The 21,739-nt window shown below is 45.5% G+C and overlaps 1 protein-coding gene across 1 annotated transcript in view; it reads left to right on the forward strand.

The window, feature by feature from the left end:
* Positions 1–21,739, forward strand: part of RNF180 (ring finger protein 180) — a 66,336-nt gene that overhangs the window by 44,477 nt on the left and 120 nt on the right. The window contains exons 3-4 of the mRNA XM_040419623.1: positions 17,147–17,242; positions 21,324–21,731. Of these exons, the coding sequence (XP_040275557.1) occupies positions 17,147–17,242; positions 21,324–21,731 (504 nt within the window). The remainder of the gene's footprint in view (positions 1–17,146; positions 17,243–21,323; positions 21,732–21,739) is intronic.

The following is a 21,739-nucleotide window of genomic DNA, read 5'->3' on the forward strand; positions in this document are numbered from 1 at the left end:
AGCGGGCATCCCAGTCCACCGAGGGGTTGTGAGTTTCCAACCAAGGGATGCCTAGGATCACCGGAAACTTAGGGGAGGTGATCAGGGAGAAGTGAATGGTTTCCTGATGATCGGGTTCGACGAGAAGTTGAAGATCAGCGGTCTGGTGCGTAACCGGCCCAGAAGAGAGCGGGGTCCCATCGACGGTTTCCAGATCGATGGGGGCTGCCCTGGTTACCAGTGGTATGTTGTTCTCATGGGCGAAGGTCAAGTCCATGAAATTTCCGCCAGCCCCCGAGTCAAGCATTGCGGAGCAGGGAAGCTGTCGTTCCCCAATGGTGATAAGGATGGGAACAATGAAGTGGGACCCGGTACCTGTAGTGTCCATGGTTTCAGAGGCCAAGGGTGAAATTGTAGCTTGTTGTAATTCCCGTAATTCAGTGACAGCAATGGTTCGGCAAGTCTTATTGGGGCACCTAATAGCGAAGTGCCCTGGCTCGCCACAGTAAAGGCAGAGGCCCGCGGCCAGTCGTCTCTCCTTTTCAGCAGCCGATAGAGTCTTGCGCAGTGTGTCGACCTGCATCGGTTCGGTGGAGGGTTGGTGAGCCGGCTGAGTCATTGGAGTGAAAGGGTACGCGGGCCTGTTATCTAAGGACCAGAGTCTTTCTCTCCTTCTTTCCGCGAGTCTCCGGTCAATTCGGATGCACAGTTGGACGAAGTCATCCAGATCGTCTGGGGCGTCTACCCTGGCGAGCTCATCCTTTATAAGTTCGGAGAGTCCGCGGCGAAATTGACTTTTCTGAGCAGCGGGGTTCCAGGTGGTGTCCGTGACCCAGCGGCGGAACTCGGAGGAATACTCGGCTACAGAGCGTCTTCCCTGCCGTAGACTGTGCAGCCTAGCCTCGGCAGTCGCGCAGCGGTTAGGGTCGTCGAAGACTTGGCTCATGGCTGCGGTGAAGTTGTCTAGATTATTTAATAAGAGACTGTGGGACTCCACATATGGGGATGCCCATGCCAGGGCCTCGTCAGTTAGAAGGTTAATGATGAACAGGATCTTCTTTCTGTCCGAGGAAAAGGAGCCCGGCTGCATCTGAAAGTAGATACGGCACTGGTTGAGGAACCCCCGAAACTGGCTCCGATCGCCGTTAAACTTTGACGGGAGAGGCATGCGGGAGTCTGTGACCGCGCTGCGTACGTCCAGTAGTTGACGCTGTAAATCGATAATTTCTCTCTGTTGACTCTGGATTGCGCCTTGAAGTTGAGTCATTTCCTTTTGGGCAGAGGTGCCAAACTCCTGAAGTTCGGAGACTTGTTTGCGCAGGGTGGCCATCGCGGACTCCATTTTCTGGCTGGTTATTCTGTTACAATCCTACAGGCTCACCTGAGTCAGAGGATAGCTGGCTGGAGGTGGAGCCCAGTGGCAAGGACCGCAGGCAGGTTGTAGTTGCAGCGTAGTCAGACAGAGGCGTAATCGGTTAGCAGGCGGTGGGTCAGGGCAGGCGGCAGTGAGCGTGGTCAGACAATCCGGATCGGGAACGGTGGAAGCAGGTCAGTTGGTAGGGACAAGCAGAAGAGTAGTCGGGGACAATTCCAAGGTCGGCAGCAGTCTAGTTGGTAGCAGTAGCAGCAGAGGAACAGCAGTAGATGCAGCAGGATCAAGTCCAGAAGAACAATAACCAGCAGGGATCTGGTGCAAGAGGCTGGGCTTATAAAGAGGAAGTAGCAGGTGCAAGGAATCACAGAGATTAACAAGGCAAGGCTGGAACAAGGTAGATCAAAGAGTTCAGTAGAAGGAAATGTCCAGAAGGGTTGGTAGTCTAGTGGCTAGAGCTACTGCCTGGGACATGGCTGGTCACTGGTTCGAATCCCGACATTGGGGCATATTGCTAACACACCACCTATAGGAGCCAGTCCTACTGTATCTCCAGAACAAGGACCCTGAAATGAACAGAGAGCAGCTGCGCACGCGCAGCCACACTATGTTCCCTTCTCGGCTATTTCCAGCAGTCTTATAGCAGTGAATGGAGTGGTGGCTGTGCTTGGACAGTGATTTTTGAAAGCAGTCGATTGCACTCACTTGGCTATTGAACTCTCATAGTGATGAATGGATGCCTCATCCTGGAGATAGGAGTGGGTCCCAGAGGTGGGACTTGCACTTACGGTATGTGACACTGATGGCATATGCTAGCAATATGCTATCAATGTCCCAGATGGGCCAACCCCCATTAGGAGGATCACTCACTACTTTTTGTCCCTTATCATATGGGATCAACTTAGTGATTCCAAGTTGGTTATCTGCTTCGATAATCCCTTTCTGTTAGACGCACTCACCCAACTGACACAACTTAAATTGAGAGAAACCTAGCCATCTGTGAAGGAACCAAGTAGTGATGAGCAAAGTATTGTAAAATGCGATTCGGATGCTTCGACGAATTTTGCAAAGAAATTTGCTTCATGACGATTTACTTCTCCACAAAGCACATTTGTTTGTAAGTAGTGGGTGCAATGACAGGGAGCAGCGATTGCTCCACTCCCCGTCATTGTTCCCCTCAGATGTCGCGTTTATATCGCGGCATCTGACAGTAATAACAGAGTGTAAAATAAACAAAAAAAATGTAAAAAATTAAAAAAAATTATACTTACCTCATCCATTTCATCGTGACGAGCCGACCGCCGCCATTTTGACTGAAGATCTGGCTCGAATTCTCGCGTGGCCCGTAATGTCGTCATCATGTTGGGATTTCTCGTGAGATCTTCGATGGAATGGATGAGGTAAGTATGATATTTTTATTTTTGTTTTTTTAACCGCCATTCAAGGAAAATCGTTTCGCTACCACAAAGCATGAGGAAATTCGGCTTCGCGGCGAATCAAATATTTCCTGAAATTCGCTCAACACTAGAACCAGGCATAAGTATTTAGTTTACCTGCAGTGCCACTTCAGGTGAAATGAAGTTTTACACAGCACCCTTTAAAATTGGAGGTCTGTCCATGCAAAACACAGATGTGCAAAGTCTTCTAGAGAGGGATGCCACATAACATTCTGTTCACCGTTATACACTCCTTTGGTGCATTTTGTAGTCAATATAATAGTAGTCATAGGCAGGGGAGTAGCTATAGGGGGTGCAGAGGTAGCAGTTGCTACCGGACCCAGAAGCCCAAGGGGTCTCAAAGACCCTTGTGCCACCTAGGGTTAGGTCAAGAATTTGGCATGGGGCAGGCCTCAGGAAGCCTGAAGGCCACGTGCTTCCTTGCCCCTGGTCACAAAGCATTGAGGTTAGGGAGGCCCAAGCTGAACTCTTGCACCAGAGCCCATAAGCCTTTAGCTACTCCCCTGGTCATAGGTACCCCATGCTGGTCAGATGAGGAAAGATCATTATGGAAAATCCATGCTTCCAAATGATATCCTGCATTGAAAGCCATGGCCCGTTCTTCAGCTACCACTTGTCACTGGTGACATCCTGGCTGTTATCTTTCTGTCATTTATTATGAACTTGAAGTGTGTGACCCTTCCGCAGGATTTCACGCCAACAAATTTGACTGAGAGCTAGAAAACCCTGCAGTTATTTAATGCATTAATGCTGTCCTTGTCACATGTCATTAAGCACTAAGAAAATTACATTTGTATTAGCATCGCACACGGAAAACAAGTGAAGGCAGGCTTGAAAAGTGTGATTTCATGGATGGGGCAGACAAACAATCCACAATTAAATCTCAAGCGTTTATCTTATACTTCATATTTCTACGCGTCCCTGTGGTTCCTGGGGCGGCTTAACTTATTCATAGGAACAGATTCTTAGGAACAGATGTTTAAACATTTGTGAAAACCTACACATTGGCTGCAAGTGTCTCGCTGGTTAGGTAAATCTGGAGAGGATGATATGACAGATTATATGTATTATTCACTATAGTAAGCATATAAATATGGAGTGCACCAGTGTCATGTAAATTAAAGGACATCTGTCAGCAGATTTGCACCTATAAAACTGGCTGACCTGTTACACGTGGGCTTGGCAGCTGAAGGCATCTGTGTTGGTCCCATGTCCGTATGAGCCCTCATTGCTGAGAATAATGATGTTTTAATATATGCAAATGAGCCTCTAGGAGGAATAGGGGCATTGCCGTTACCTAGAGGCTCCGCTCACTCTGCAACTGCCACGCTATCTGCACTTTGATTGACAGGGCCAGGTGTGATGTCGTTTTCACTGCCTGGTCCTGCCAATCAAACTGGAAAGGTCACATTAGTTGAGAATGCCCTAAAAATGGTATGCGTGTTTCCAGACTAAAAACTGCAGCACAGGTCACACAGGAAGCTTTACTTCCTGCAGCCAATCAGAGGCTAGCTTTTATTTCATAAACTGCTATGAAAGAGTGAATGGTGCATTTTGATTGGTTGCTATAGGCAACACAGTCAGTTAGGCAATTTTGATAACTAAGGCCTGTTGGGGAAAACTAGTGCAAGGATGAGGCGGAGCAGTTGCCCATAGGTACCAATCAGCTTCCAGCTTTCATTTTCCAGAACACAACTTGATTGGTTGCTCTGGGTAATTCCTCCTCTTTTCCTTTGCACTATAGAGGGAATGTATCATGATGTCAGTTTTGCTTTGACTTTGGATTGGCGAAAAGTGCGCCAAATTTATGAAAAGTGTCACTATATTAAATATGGCGCATCTTTACCCCCTTAAGGATGACCGCCGAAAATGTAATGAAATCTGGGGTTTTAACATGGTGCCCGCTCAGAAGTTAACCACACCTGCCTGGTCCTGTTGTTTTACTCAGCAGATACCTGGAGACAATGTCTGTGATCAGTAGTGTTGAGCGCGAATATTCGAATTGCAAATTTTTATCGCGAATATCGCCACTTATAGAATTCGCAAATATTTTGAATATAGTGCTATATATTCGTATTTGCGAATAGTGTTCAACATTCTAATTGCAAATCTATCGCAAATCTATCGCAAATATATTACATTGCCGATTTTCGCAATCAAGTAAACAATGACTGGAGATCACGAATTCTAGAATTTGCGAATTTATGGCGAAAATTCGGCCAAAAATTTGCAAAATATCGCGAATTAGAATATTGCCTATGCCGCTCATCACTAGTGATCAGCAATAATTCCGATCGTGTGATCAGTTGTGACCACGTCTGAGCGGTACATTGCTCCCAGAGCCCGAATGCCTCCCCTACGCCAAGATTTAGGCCTCTTTCACATGGGCATCATGTTTTTTGCCCGGATAAGATGCGGGTGCGTTGCGGGAAAATGCGCAATTTTTCCGCGCAAGTGCAAAACATTGTAATGCATTTTGCACGCGCGTGAGAAAAATCCGAACTTCTTCACAGAAGTTTTTCTTATTTAACTCACCTTAATCCACTTGATCGCGCAGCCCGGCTTCTCTTCTGTCTTCTTCTTTGCTGTGCACAGGAATAGGACCTTTGATGACGTCGCTGTGCTAATCACATGGTCCAATCACATGGTTCATCACCATGGTGAGGGACCATGTGATTGGATCATGTGATGTGACGTCACCACAGGTCCTTAGCCGGCAGCTCAACATTACAGAAGAAGACAGAGATCCGCAACTGCGCGATCAAGTGGACTCGGTGAGTTAATTATTATTTATTTTTTAACCCCTCCATCACTATTGTACTATGCATTCTGTATTCAGAATGCTATTATTTTCCCTTATAACCATGTTATAAGGGAAAATAATACATATCTGGTCCCCAGCCCGATCGTCGCCTAGCAACCATGCGTGAAAATCGGACCGCATCCGCACTTGCTTGCGGATGCTTGCGATTTTCATGCGGCCCCATTCATTTCTATGGGGCATGCGTTGCGTCAAAAACGCAGAATATAGAGCATGCTGCGATTTTCACGCAACGCACAAGTGATGCGTGAAAATCACCGCTCGTGTGCACAGCCCCATAGAAATGAATGGGTCAGGATTCAGTGCGGGTGCAATGTGTTCAACTCACGCATTGCACCCGCGCGGAATACTCGCCCGTGTGAAAGGGGCCTTAGGGAGTTATTAGGTTTCTGTGGCAGCCTCGGGCCTTATGAAGGCCCTGAATGCCTGCCACAGTGATGTTCGTGTGGAGCCCTGCCTATGGCAGTATTTCATAGAAGCATAGCGAATGTCCAATAGGCGGCAGTGTTAAATCCTTACAGTCTGGGGGGGAAGCAATCAGACAATTGCTTAGTAAAGTCCCCTAGGGTGACTTGAAATTATTGAAAAAAAAATAAGTTTTAAAAACTTTTTAAATATATATATAAAAAAAAAAATCAAATCACCCCCTTTCCCCATATTAAGAGTAAAAGTAAGCAATAAAAACAAAGATTTTATGTATCAACATGTCCCAAAATGCCTATACTATTAAAATATTAAAAAATATTTATCACATATAGTAAATACAGTAATGTTTAAAAATTATCAAAATGGCCAGTTCACCATTTTTTTGTTGCTTCACCTCCCAAATTTTTTTAATAAAAAGTCAAACGCACTCCATTGTATCAATAAAAATAACAGATTACCCCACAAAGAAAATGAGCCCTCACATAGCTCCTTAGACTTAAATATAAAAAAGTTATGGGTGTCAGAATATGGCAATGCAAGTTTTTATTATTTAGTATTAAAACACAAGATAAACTATATAAATGTGGTATCTCTGTAATCGTCCTGACCCAGAGAATGAAGGTAACAGGTTATTTGTACTGCATCGAGAACACTAGAGATGAGCGAATTTCTCAAATTCTATTCGGCCGGTTCGATGAATTTTCAGAAAAAATTTGGTTCGATCCGAATTTATTTGTGGCGAATCACGGTAAAAAATGGCTATTTCCTGGGTGCAGAGAGCCTTTATAGTGGTGTAGAACACTGTGCCTTGCAGTAACACGCGTAGGGAGTATGCTGTGGTAGACTCCCTATGACAGGCGTCACTCTTAGAATCACTGCTCATTTCACTTATTTGGGCAGCTACTGGGCCAAAACTGACCAAATAACTGAAGTGTGAACTCAGCCTTACAGGTCAATGTTAGCGCCAGGTATGAAGAACCATGCAGAGGCCCAAGATCCCACTATAGCGTGAAAGAGCGCACTCCTTTTACACCAATTTACTGATTCCACATAGATTTCTACAGAACCTGTTCTATTAAACGCTTATACAAGTAGAGCCCCCCCCCGACAGATTGGAGGGGGTTTCAGCAGTAAGTTTATGTTGACGTCACTGATTATTTTGCACTTCCTCTGATCAGTCAGAACAATAACCCCCAAAAAACGGATCCTGTCTGTGGAGAATCCGCTGTCAGCATTTGGTCAGTTATCCATCAGTATTGCTTTTGCTTTTGTCTTCCAAATCATAAGTCAATTCTGATGCAAAATAGGGACCATGTCATGCAGGCCTTACAGCTGTTACATAGACAGGATCAGTTGTGCATCTCATTTTTCCTTCCTTCTGACAGATCAGAAGAAGGGTCAAATAAATGATGATGTCAGCCAGGCCGAAAGGCAAAAAAGTGGGCTAGTCATGAAGTGGGGAGAGTGGGAACAGCATGAGAAGTCCACAGAGTGGCCCCATGACATAGTGGTGAGGTGGAAGCAACATGAGGAGACCACAGAGTGGCCAAATGACAGAGTCTGGAGGTGGCAGCAGCATCAGGAGAAGGCCACAGAGCGGCACAATGACAGTGTGGAGGTGGCAGCAGCATCAGAAGGCCACAGAGTGGCACAATGACAGTGTGGAGGTGGTAGTAGCAGCATCAGGAGACCACAGAGTGACACAATGACAGTGTGGAGGTGGTAGCAGCAGCATCAGGAGACCACAGAGTGGCACAATGACAGTGTGGAGGTGGTAGTAGCAGCAGCAGAATGAGGAAACCACAGAGTAGCACAATGACAGAGTGTGAAGGTCGCAACAACAGCATCAGGAGGCAACAGAGTGGCGAGGTGACAGCAGCATCAGGAGACCACAGAGTGGAAAGGTGACATAGTGTGGAGGTGGCAGCAGCATCAGGAGGCCACAGAGTGACCCAGTGACAGAGTAGGGAGGTGGGTAGCCATACGAGTACCAGCTGAAGGTGGTGGGTGAAAGAAGGAGAACTTGGCATCAGATGTGTGGCATCAGGCGGGTGGCAGCATCAGAATAGTAGCTGAGGCAGGTAACCAGAATAAACCGGTCTCTTTTGTCAAAGTGTTGGTGTGGCACCATGAATGATCTAGTCTGATGCATCAGGCATTGGTGGGTGGAAATCCTGGCTGATTCACGCCTGATTCATCTTGACAAAGGTCAGTCTCTCCACATTTTGGGTGGACAGACAAGTTCTTATTGGGGTAGCTATGGCCACCACCGCACTAAACACCCGCTCTGATGCCACACTTCTGGCCAGGCAGGACAGCTTTTCCAGGGCAAACTCTGCTAGTTGAGGCCACAAATCCAGTTTGGCTGCCCAGTAGTCCAGCAGATCTTCAATGTGGGGTGGCAGGGTGCTGTCCAAGTATGCCACCACCTGCTGGTTCAGGTCCTGCTCCAGGTGCAGCTGCTGCTGGTGAGTAGTTTCTTCACTAGGCGGGTGAAGAAAGCTGCTAATCAGAGACTCTAGACTCAAGTTGCTGCTGATGGAGCTGGAACTACTCCTACCCCCCCCCCCCCCACCCTGCTACAGCCACCATGGCAGAGTAACGTGAGCACAGAGGGTCCCACCGGTCATACCTGCAGGAGGATGGACTATGGCGCAGATAGGCAGCAGCCAACTGACTACATAGTAGTTCAGTTTGTCCTCCCTCTCGGGTGTAAAAAAAGGCCCCTATTTTGGACCAGTAGCTAGGGTCCAACAAGGTGGAGAGGCAGAAGTCATCCCTCTGCCGAATGCTGACAATTCAGATGTCTCTATGCAAGCAAGTGAGCATGCATCGGGCTATTTGTGCAAGTGACTCAGAGGGACTCCCTGCCTCCATCTCCACTGCATAATGCCACGTTGTGTCTGGGTCCTCTGACTCGTCTTCCTCATTGCCCTGTAGCTGCTCTAGCTGCTCCTGCTTCTCCTCTCCTGTCACCTGTGAAGAAAAACCACCCATTTCGCCACACATTGCTTGTGCTCCAATGTCCTCCTCCTACTCCAGTTCAGCCCCCACAGGGCTCATGTGGCCGTGAGATCTAGGTGCCACATCTCCAGTCCCCTGACCTGCCATATTTAGCAGCATCTGTTCCAGGACATGAAGCAGTGGAATGATGTTGTTCATCCCGTAGTCCTGGCGACTGACAAATAACGTGGCCTCCTCAAAGGGCCTGAGAAAACGGCAATTGTCATGCATGAGCTGCCACTGGCTGACATCGACGTTACACAGGGGAGTACTCCTGTCCGCTTGGATCATCAAGAAATCGTTTATGGCCTTTCTCTGTTCTTAAAGTCGGTCAAACATATGGAGGGTGGAATTCCAATGGATGGAAATGCCGCATATCTGCCTATGTTGGGGGATGCCGTTCTGCCACTTCAGTTCAAGGAGGGTGTGCTTTGCGGTGTACGAGTGTCTGAAGTGCATGCAAAGTTTTCTGGCCATTTTTAGGATGTCTTGCAGATGGGTGGAAGACTTCAGGAACCGCTTGACAACCAGATTGATCACATGTGCCATGCAGAGCGCATGGCTCAGCCCTCCTTTACGCAGCGCCAACACCATGTTCTTCCCGTTGTCGGTCACCATTGTTCCGATTTTCAGTTGTTGCAGAGAAAGCCAGGCAAACGAGGTGCAGAACAGCGTGCCTGTCACGGATGAAGTTGCAGATAGCTGGAACGTATAAATAAACAACCGACTGGCTTGAACCCAAACTAAGGAGCATATAGGCGAGCCCTTTAAAACCCTAAGAGCTCTCCCTGACTGCTATGCACATGCAAGGATCTCAATTGTAGACGATTGCATGCCTACGTACCTAAGACTGTGTGACACCTAAAAACCCTATAATAGGGAGGGGACACGACCACCGGCTCCCTGCACCTAGAATCAAGCCAGCAAAGAAACACAATAAAGGAAAAGACTTATCTGAGCAAACAGCAGCAGCAGCCTCCAGCAGTGAACACTTCATCCAGGAAGTAGTATAAACTGCAAAGTGAGGCAATATGGGAGGGAATATAAAGGAAGACGATTAGTCTAAATAAGTGACACCTGGCAGAAAGAAAGGAGATGACAAAGTGAAAGCAAAACAAAGAACGTCATACAAGAGGCAGAGAAGAACGTCTGCCAGACCTTCTCACAGAACTGGCGGTGACAGTACCCCTCCCTCTACGGGTCGACTCCAGACACTCAGAGCCCACCTTCTCAGCATGAGACCTATCGAAAGCCCTGATGAGACGAGTGGCCTTAATGTCCGCCACTGGGACCCACATCCTCTCCTCAGGACCATAACCCTCCCAATGAACGAGGTACTGAAGAGAACCGCGGATAATGCGAGAATCCACAATCCTAGAGACCTGAAATTCAAGATTGCCATCAACAAAAATCGGAGGAGGAGGCAAAGAGGAGGGTACAGTGGGTTGGACATAAGGTTTTAATAGGGACCTGTGAAAAATATTATGGATCTTCCAAGTCTGAGGAAGATCAAGACGGAAGGCAACGGGATTGATGACGGACAAGATCTTGTAAGGCCCAATAAACTTAGGACCCAACTTCCAGGAGGGAACCTTAAGTTTGATATTCTTTGTAGACAACCACACCAGATCACCCACATTCCAAGACCCACGTCTTGGAAGAAAGACGAGACAGAGGGGATATGATAGAAACTTTTAAATACATAAAGGGAATCAACAAGGTAAAAGAGGAGACAATATTTAAAAGAAGAAAAACTGCTACAAGAGGACATAGTTTTAATTTAGAGGGGCAAAGGTTTAAAAGTAATATCAGGAAGTATTACTTTACTGAGAAAGTAGTGGATGCATGGAATAGCCTTCCTGCAGAAGTGGTAGCTGCAAATACAGTGAAGGAGTTTAAGCATGCATGGGATAGGCATAAGGCCATCCTTCATATAAGATAGGGCCAGGGGCTATCCATAGTACTCAGTATATTGGGCAGACTAGATGGGCCAAATGGTTCTTATCTGCCGACACATTCTATGTTTCTATATTCAGGTCCGGACCAGCCACACGTCTCTTATCCGCCACACGCTTATATCTCTCACTCATCCTCTTCAGATTACCCTGAATTTTTTGCCAAATAAATGACAAAGATGAGGAAAATCTCTCCTCATCAGGTAAACCAGAAGACCCCTTTCCAGAGAATGTCCCAAACTGCGGATAAAACCCATATGCACCAAAAAATTTTGATTTATCAGAGGACTCCTGGCGACGGTTATTTAAAGCAAACTCAGCAAGGGACAAAAAAAATACCAATCCTCCTGATTCTCCGCCACAAAACAGCGCAGATATGTCTCCAGATTCTGATTGACGCGTTCGGTCTGACCATTCGACTGCGGGTGAAAAGCAGAAGAGAACGACAACCGAACCCCCAAGCGAGAACAGAAGGCCTTCCAGAATCTGGAAACAAATTGCGTGCCCCTATCAGAAACGATGTCTGAAGACCATGGCAAAATTTACTTCGGAGTGCAGCATCATTCCAACCAGTATCAGCTTCCCATCTCCGAAATTCAGAACACTATCTCTGCTGACTGTTTACCCTGGTGTAAAAGACGCAGTTTAGATTCAGCCAGAGCAATATGATCCGGGTCATCATATATCTGCCCCAGGGCAACAAAAAATTAATCCACCGGTCGGAGGGGCAGTGCCCCCACCGGCAGCGAAAAGGCCCAAGACTGAGCGTTATCCCTGAGCAGCGAGATGATGATCCCCACCCTCTGCTCCTCATCACCAGAGGAATGGGGAAGTAGGCAAAAATTGAGTTTGCAAGCCTCTCTAAAGCGAACAAAATTTTCACTACCCCCGGAGAACGTATCCGGAAGCGAGATCTTAGGCTCGGGACAAACTCCATGAATGCCAGCAAAACTTAGCCACTGAGGAAGAAGGCAGTTAGCCTTTGAAACGCGTCTGGTGAGGAATAATTGGACCTGACAATATACCGGCAATAATTTTCCACTATATTGGATTGAGAAAGCGCTTTCTAAAGGACATCAGAATTGCGGTTCTAAAAGAAAATTGAACTGCGGGTTTCTTTGGATTTAATACAGAGATTGACGGACTATATATCTCACCACCAGTACTGATCCAAACAGGTGGAATATCTATTCTAATCAAAGAAACCGGACGTGGATTTACAGCGTGACACAGCCAGCATTCCCGTTCACAGCCGGGTGGATACAGCATCGCTAGCAGACAACTCAGCTGTGCTACCTAAAGGCAAGTCCTCCTGAACTTACACCACGTGGGACGCCACGGTGGGAGCAGGACTATATGTGAGTAAGAGCTATCTAGCTCCGATATATGTGAATCGGTACAACACTGCTGGATATATGTGTACTGCTGCTTAATCACCTTGCTATATTGTCTGCTACATTTGCATTGTTGATCAATTACTTCGCAACATTGCTGGACACATTTGTATTACTGCTTAAGTACCGTGCCGCGTTCGCAGCGGTTGTTCAAGCATATAGCCTATTTAGGCAGATATCTGCTCAAATCGAGTGTACCTGTGGATAATAGTGTGGATCAAGCCGTGATCCAGGTTATATGTCTTACCACTAAAGAAAGACTGTACTCTAGGAACAGAACTACCAACAGAACTACCAGTGGGACACAGCAAAATTGTTAAACCTCCAGAGATATTTATATATTTATATATATATATATTATTTCACTATTTGTTTGCTCACTACCTTAATATTGATTGATATATTGATCTAATGGATTTTATATTTTATTAGACACTTTATGTCACTGTGTTATATCACGTAATATCACTGTCGAATTTACACTCATTTATCTATTTATTTATTTATTTATTTTCACATATATCACCTCTGGAGATATATTTGCTGTTAGCCACTGTTATAGACAACAGAAGACTATATTCACTGTGTTCCACCTATTATCGCTGGACCGGACCCCCGGTTTTCTATTAGTTATAACAGTGGATAGATATATGCCCATTTTATCATACATTTTATGTGAGTTTTAACAATTTATATTTATTTAGGGGGTATAGCTCTGCTTAGGTTTACAATTACAATTGTGCATTGTCGATATTTACCTGCATATATATATCGCTATTAATAAATTAATATATTACTATCATATCGCTTGAGTCGCTTTGCCTACCTTGTGAACTAGATATATCAGCTAAGGGTTGTGTCTGACTAACCCACCGACTCTTGGCTGGGGGTGTCTGATGTCACTTGGGACGAAGTGGGTGACCGAGTTAACCATTCAAGAACCGCTGGGTTGCTGGTCAAGACACGACTGCTAGATGACACCGGGAGCTCAGGCCTCTTGCTGCAACTCCTGCTGCCACGCCCCCTTACTCTGCTGCCACCTGTGCCTGGGCCAGAAACATTTAGGCCTTTGCCACTCCCCTGTGCAGGGCCTGGCACTTCTCTGTCTGATATGCTGGTAGATCAAATAAATAAATAAAAAGCAAATTAAAACACCCCCAAAAAAGTCTGTAATTTTCTCACTTCACCACACAACAGCTAATAAGCCCTTCTTTTTTCCACTAATACACACCAAAAAAGGCTTTAGAACATATAACTGCACCGTTGAACTGCAAATAGGCCACTTTTTTTCCACTTATATACTATATATTATAAGTATGTACTATACTGTAAGTAAAAAGTTGTAGTACTAAATCTAGCATAAAATAAATCACCATACCTAAGCAAGACCACTTTTAAAGGGTTTCTATCACTTTGTTTCACCTATTTAGCTTTCAGACACTAGCGATCCGCTAGTGTCTGCTTTATCTAACCATCCTAATATAAGAGCTTATTGTCCTGCCGTTTAGCTAAAAAAATAACTTATATAGATATGCAAATGAGCCTCTAGGTGCTATGGGGGCGTGATTAGCACCTAGAGGCTCCGTCTACCTTAACAAACTGCCGCCGCCCAGCGCGTCCCTCCAGCCCGCCCATCTCCAGCTGAAGCGATCCTCTCCGTGCGCGTCTCTGTTCTGCGCATGCGCAGTGAATGTCTGATCGCTTCCCTGCTCAGACATCTCCACTGCGCCTGTTCCTCGGAGCACTATGACGTCATCGGCGCAGGCGCAGTGGAGATGTCTGAGCAGGGAAGCGATCAGACATTCACTGCGCATGCGCCGAATACGAGGAGCATCGCATTCCGGAGGAGATGGGCGGGCTGGAGGGACGCGCTGGGCGGCGGCAGTTTGTTAAGGTAGACGGAGCCTCTAGGTGCTAATCACGCCCCCATAGCACCTAGAGGCTCATTTGCATATCTATATAAGTTATTTTTTTAGCTAAACGGCAGGACAATAAGCTCTTATATTAGGGTGGTTAGATAAAGCAGACACTAGCGGATCGCTAGTGTCTGAAAGCTAAATAGGTGAAACGAAGTGATAGAAACCCTTTAACTGCTGCAGGATAGTCAATTGACTAAAAACAACCAAGCAGTCCACATTTAAAGGGTTTCTATCACTTCGTATGCCATAATTAGCTCTCAGACACTAGCGATCCGCTAGTGTCTGCTCTGGCCAACCATCCTAATATAAGAGCTTTTTGGGCAGCCGTTTTGCTAAAAAAAGAACTTTTATAAATATGCTAATGAGCCTCTAGGTGCTATGTGGGCGTCATTAGCACCTAGAGGCTCCGTCTACCTTCATACACAGCCACCGCCCAGCGCGTCCCTCCAGCCCGCCCATCTCCTGCTGAATGCGATCCTCCGTGTGACGCAACTGACGAATTCTCGCGCATGCGCCGTGCGCGGCTGTATTCGGCGCATGCGCAGAGAATGTCTGACCGCTTCCCTGCTCAGACATCTCCACTGCGCCTGTTCCTTGGAGCACTATGACGTCATCGGCGCAGGCGCAGTGGAGATGTCTGAGCAGGGAAGCGGTCAGACATTCTCTGCGCATGCGCCGAATACAGCCGCGCACGGCGCATGCGCGAGAATTCGTCTGTTGCGTCACACGGAGGATCGCATTCATCAGGAGATGGGCGGGCTGGAGGGACGCGCTGGGCGGTGGCTGTGTATGAAGGTAGACGGAGCCTCTAGGTGCTAATGACGCCCACATAGCACCTAGAGGCTCATTAGCATATTTATAAAAGTTCTTTTTTTTTAGCAAAACGGCTGCTCAAAAAGCTCTTATATTAGGATGGTTGGCCAGAGCAGACACTAGCGGATCGCTAGTGTCTGAGAGCTAATTATGGCATACGAAGTGATAGAAACCCTTTAACTCTGTAAATACGTTTCTGAAAATCCCTGCAGAGACTGAAGCGGCATTCTAATTGTGCAGCTGCAGGATCAAGGAGCCCGCTGTCAGTGACAGCAGGGCTCCTCGCAGAGAAAGCAGGGACGTTGTCTTTCCCATCACTGTATGCACAACTTTCAATGAGCACCATCTATATACAGATCAGGAAGCAGTAATGCCGCTTCCTGCTCTGTTCCTAGTGATCATATGATCGTCAAGGGCTGGGCATCTGCATGAGCTGCTGTCTTCACAGACCCAGATCGCGCTCTGTAGTGAAGCTGAACAGCTTTATACAATGTCCCCTGTAACTATGGCTATGTCAGCCCGTTATAGGAGGAATCAGCAATCAAAAAATTTACTGTGGAATGCGCCCCAAAGGTCTTGTATGACATAATAGGGGAAAAGGGGAGTATAAAATAAAAAAAAGTATGACCGTAAAAATTTATATCCCCCATATCAAAATAACTGTTATAGAAAAGGGACATAATTTAAACCAAGTATTTTATTTGCACTTTTACTATATAATTTTTTTTTTCAACAATATGAATTTTACCCTTTGTTTTACATTTTTCCCTCGTATAAAAAGTAAAAAAAATAAAAATGAAATACAAATAAATCCCTATGTATCACCGAAAAAAGGGAAAATTATTTAAATAACTGAACGGCAGAAAAAATATTTTTTTTCAGGCACATGTGCTAAAAAAATGGAAAATGCACCTGGACAGGGGGGTGAATGGCCTGGTCTTGAACTGGTTTAAACCATTTTTCAAAAGTGGTGTAAAATGCCCAAAAGTTGCAAATTTTGGAACAAGCTTGATACATTCCTCCAAGAGTGCAAAGCACTTCCTATTCTCTTATTGATGACCGAGAGCCATCAAGCCAATGCATTTGTAGTGTATAAACAGTAAAAATGGTCACGTAGATCTAAAATGCTGGGTGTGCATCCAGCCTTGTGCGGCAATAGTACTTATTTCAGCGCTGTTCTTTTTGTCTATATGTGGTTTAAAATAGCCTTGTGTCAGGTTTTCGCGTTGAAATCATTGTCTATAAAATGGCTTGCTGCGGGTTAAAAGGACATATTTTTCCTTACAGTCCTATTCATTCAGCAGAGGGAGGCACAGCTCCCTTAGTTATGGCTGACCAGACAAAACCTTGTTCATTCTTCTCATTGTATGTTGTAAAATGTGTGATTCCTGCCCACGCAGCCGCTTCACACCATCTGCCACTGATCTGATCAGATTGCTGCAAGAGACTGGATGCTGGTCTAAAAGAATTGCCCTTTTCTCGATCTATCATGTACGCAAACATGCTTTAATCCTTTATTCCTCCTGACTGGCATTGATTACCAGCACCAACTTCAGCATTTCTCCAAATAATATATGAATGACTAACTAAATTAGATGTAATTAGAGCAATACTGTTTTATTAAGAATGCCAATTAATATAATTTGTGAAATTCTCTTAGTTATGTTCTTGCTATATAAATCCCAGAAATCAGACAAGCAGACCCTTTCATCATACTCCAGCTTAGCAGAGCTATGCCCACCTCTCTCAAATACTTATCCCTTCTTGTTTCATATCTCAAAAACCACAAATCCATCTCTAATTAGGTTTAAAGTCAGAACTTCTCTAAAGGATACAAAAAGAAAATAAAAAAAATAAAGACTTTCAGGATTAGACAGCCCAGCATGCTTATCTTTAAAGTACTTAATTATATGATGTGGCTTTGATATGAACTTGTAGTTTTCAATGTTGCTTTGTGTTACCACGTCTAAAAGAGTATTTTTTTTTTCTATTTTTTTTTTCTTGCAGGAAATTCTGATTCAATGTCCATCTCAGGAGACCTGTAATATATGGCATCTAGAAGTTGAAGCAAGTCCAAACTGGATAAAAAAGGAGATTGAGAAGGTAGTGTATTGGCATTGGTTAGCACTGTATCAAGGGCAACATCTGTCCTTGGTATAGCGCTTGCGTGGGTTCCCCTGGTTTTCTTTGGTTCCTCCCCCACTCCAAAAACATACTGATAGATTCATTTTGAAAAATTGTGAGCTCCATTAGGGAGAGGACCCATGAGAACGGTTCATACACATGACTATATTGGGGTTCTGTACAATGTTAGGGGGCCAGGGACGGACTGGCCATAGACACTACAGGGAAATTTCCCGGTGGGGGCGTAGCTAAAGGCTCATGGGCCCTGGTGCAAGATTTCAGCTTGGGCCCCCTTTCCTCAGTGCTTTGTGGCCAGGGGCAGGGAAGTACATTGCCTTCAAGCTGCCTAAGGCAAATGTTGAAACGGCAACACCAGCTCCCCCCACCCATGCCAAATGCTTGACCTAAACCCTTCCCTCCAGCCAGAGGTGTAACTTGACCGGCATGCACTTTCCATAATACCAGTGTCTTCTTATGTGCCACAAGGGTCATTGGGCCCCCTCAGGCTCCTGGGCCCGGTAGCGACTGCTACCTCTGCACCCCCTATAGCTACGCCCCTGGCTGATGCCCAGAGGGCTACCTAAGCCCTGCTCTTGGCCAAAAGCCAGGTACATAAAGATCTAATGCTCTCAGCATTAATTTTGGCAGTATTTTGTGCTGCACTATGGTATCTGGTTCTGCTGAGGTACTAATTTGTGCTGCACTGTGATATTTGGGGCCACTTTTAGTTTTTTTTTCCAGGGCCACTTTAAGTTCCCAGTCCGCCCCTAGATAGGGCTATACCGAGCTGTCATAAGGCAGCCCCTAGAAGTTTATTGGGCCCCTCTATATCTTTATAGCCTCTGACTTCATAAGGCAAGCAGGGGTATGCTTTTATTTTTATTTTTTTATATTTTTTTAAGCGCACATGCAGTGTCAGAAATATTCTGACATGCCATAGTGACATGTCAAAGTACAGTATTTGATCGGTGGGCATTTGGCTGTTGAGACCCCCACCAATCTATGAAATGAAGAGTCAGAAGCACGCAGTTGAACCCTGTGCCCTGTTGGACTGTGATCGTCTGTGCTCGGCTGATCCTCGGAGCGGTAGGGCTAGTGGTGTTTGGCCTCTGCTTACATCTCTGATGAGCAAAGCCCATCACGAGTGTTGAATGAATCAGAATTTCAGGGATAATTCTATTTGCCCCAAAGCCGAATTTTCTCGTGCTTTGTGGTAACGACTCGATTTCCCTGATTTGTCAGTAAAAAAAGTTGAAAAATCATATTTGCCTCATCAGTTTGAACGTGAAGAGTCAGCCACCACCATCTTGATTAAAGATCCTGTGCAAAATCCCATGCGCAGTGATGTATGACATCACCACATATGCCAACGTATGACATCATCGCGGGCCACGCAAGATTTTGCACTGAATCTTCAATCAAGATGGCGACAACTGGCTCTTCGCGATCAAATAGATGAGGTAAGTATGATTTAATATTTTTTTTTATTTTACACTTTAATATTAATGTCAGATGCCGCGGTCAGCAATGAACACAGCATCTGAGGGGTTCAATGACGGGGAGTGGTTCAATAGCCGTTCCCTGTCATTTGCACCCACTACTTACAAAGAAATGCGCTTTGTGACAAAGTAATTCGTCACTAAGCTAATTATTTTGTAAAATTCGGCAAAGCAGCCAAATCGAATTTTCCAAGACTTCGCTCATCTCTACCCATCACAGCCAAAGGGGTGTAGTGCTTAACTAAGCGCTTCTGCCTTTTCGTTTTGCCCATCGTTGGGAATTTTAGCATCTTGACCCCCAGAGATCAAAACTTTTCACGTGTCACTACGACTCTACAGTATGTCAGAAGTTTCCTGAAACCAGGGACGGTTTTAGACAAAATGTGAACCTCGGCAAAATCTAAAGTGGGGCCCCAAATCTTGTAATAATGTGCTAAAAACACATTCCGTCCCCCAGCACCCACACCGATCAGCTGTTTGAGGAGACGGCATGTGCTGTTCACTGTTGCTATCTTGAGGATAGGTCACCAATATGAAAAAACCTGGAGAACTTCTCGAAGCTACTACTAATACTGTGTCTGCTGTTCTCCCGCCATGTCCACAAACACTATACTATACCATAAACCCACACTTCCCTCATTAGTAATAGTGCCCCAATAGGGATAATACTCCCCAAGATAGTAGCAATGCCCTCAATATTGCATCAAATAATAATATTGCCCCTACAGTACTCTAGTAGTAATAATATAACCATAATGTTCCCAGTGGCTCTAATGTCTCCCTATAGTGCCCCCCACTAGTCCCAATATATAATGTTCCCCCCGTAGTGGCAGTATATTATGCTTCTCCATTCCTACCCAGTGGTGCCCGGTATATATAATGATCTCCTTCCTCTTTTCCTGGTGCCCCCAGCAGTGCGGATATTTAGTGTAAAAAAAAAAACACCTCACTCCCGTCCCCCCACCGCTGTCTGCAATGCACACCACAGTATTATTTGTGGCTTGTGTTGCTGCGTCCTGATGCATGTCGCCCCAATGACATCACCGCTCCTGCTCTGGGTCTCACGTGATTATGTCATTATGCGAGACCCAGCGCAGGAGGTTTCTTTGATGTTATTGCAGCTTCTTGCACTGTTCTAATGCCTCACAGGCTTGAGGCCTAGCGGCCTGAGGCTTGTAAAGTTGTATGGCCATGAGTGCGCCCCCCTTCATGGGTAGCATGTCTAATCCATTTTAATATCAGAGCACAATACAGGGGGACGTATAAGAGGATGGGACTACAACTCCCAGCATGTCCAAATCGTTATTATGTAATATCAGAGTACATTATGAGGAGAGGACTACAACTCCCAGCATATCCAGGGTGTTGTAATGTACCCTGATATTACATAAGGGCCTGGACATGTTGAGAGTTGTAGTCCTCTCCTCTTATACATCCTCTTATACATCCTCTGGCAATGTACTCTGATATTACATGACAAGCTGGACATGCTGGGAGTTGTAATCCTCTCCTCATACCTCCTCTTGTAATGTACTCTGATAGTAAATAACATGAGGTATAAGAGGAGAGGACTACAACCCCCAGCATTTCCCTGGCTCTTACATTGAATCCATCCTTCACTTCTAACCATGCTTCGCTGGTCTTTTTCTTCATTGCTTTACTGCAATGCTGAGCTCCACCTCCTGTTCTGGTCACATGATGGTGAGGTCATCGCAGGTCCTTCATCCCCTTTTCTCTGCTGAGCTCCACCTCCTGCACGTGACATCATCGCAGGTCCTACAGCTCTAGTAGAAGGCGCTGCTGGTGTCCGGAGCTGTCAGCACTGTGGTAATGATTTCTCTTATGAGTGAGGGAGGGGACCTTACCTTGGATTGTAAAGTGCAGCTATTCAACTGTCTGCCCGCTCGCTTTCACAGACGTTCAGCTGAACATCAGCACTGAAGCAGGGGGCCCCTTATACAATAGGGGTCCTGGGCAATTGCCCAGTTTGCCCCCCCCCCCCCCCCCCCCAACGCTGGCCCTGCCTGAAACTACAGGCATTGTACCACTTTACATAATATGATATTTCCAGATTATACAATCCTTATAAGATGGTCTATGATGTATGACAATATAAGTTCAATGCACGGGTTATTTGTCCAGTTAGAACTGATTAGTTTTCGTTATTGTGTCTAATCACGGCATTAAACTTCCCAGCATTGGTGCGGTTCTTGTTACATATGAATCCAGGTTTATTTTAAGTCACAGTCCCTGTGTGTGTTACACCCGGTCTCTCATTCACTTGGTCACATATTTTCCATACTAAATAGTAGGGGCTTTACACAGAATGTCTTTATCTTGTTGTAGGACATGGCCTGTACTAACATTGTAAAGCCTTTTTCTAGGAGCGTCTATGTAGCTAAGTATTTCTCTTTTTAAGCTCATTGAAAATTTACTGACGAGCTTGTATTTCACATAAAGCACATCAGGAAAGAGGTTTGTTTTGTTGTAAAACAAAGCTTTGTTGCAGTACTATTGTGTCATAGTATAGGATGACCTGCCCAACTCTTCCTTACTTTCAGGAACACTGGACGGCTGGTAAGCTGCACTGTCCATATTGCAGAACACGTCTCGGGGCCTTTAACTTTGTTCACAGCACCAAATGCTCCTGTGGCAGGCTTGCAGTCATACGCCTTTGTAAGAGCAAAATTGATGTGGACGTTGCTGTGAAAACACCATGCCAAGCTTCATCTGCCTCTAAAATTTCTACACATTTTGACAAGAAATTCAAAAAAGGGATGGCAGAACATCACAAGAGAAACTGGATCATGGACAGATATGTGGCTGGGACATTAGTGGATGCGCTGTGCCTTGAAGTGCCTAAACATGACAAGTACTTTGAGCCAAGTGGTGAAAGACCTTACATCACCTTCAATGTTAAGAACTACAACTCAGTATTACAGGAACGAAAGGCAAACTGTAATAGAAATGTGCTTCA

This window comes from Bufo bufo, chromosome 2, assembly GCF_905171765.1.
Source record: "Bufo bufo chromosome 2, aBufBuf1.1, whole genome shotgun sequence".
NCBI classification, from domain to species: domain Eukaryota; kingdom Metazoa; phylum Chordata; class Amphibia; order Anura; family Bufonidae; genus Bufo; species Bufo bufo.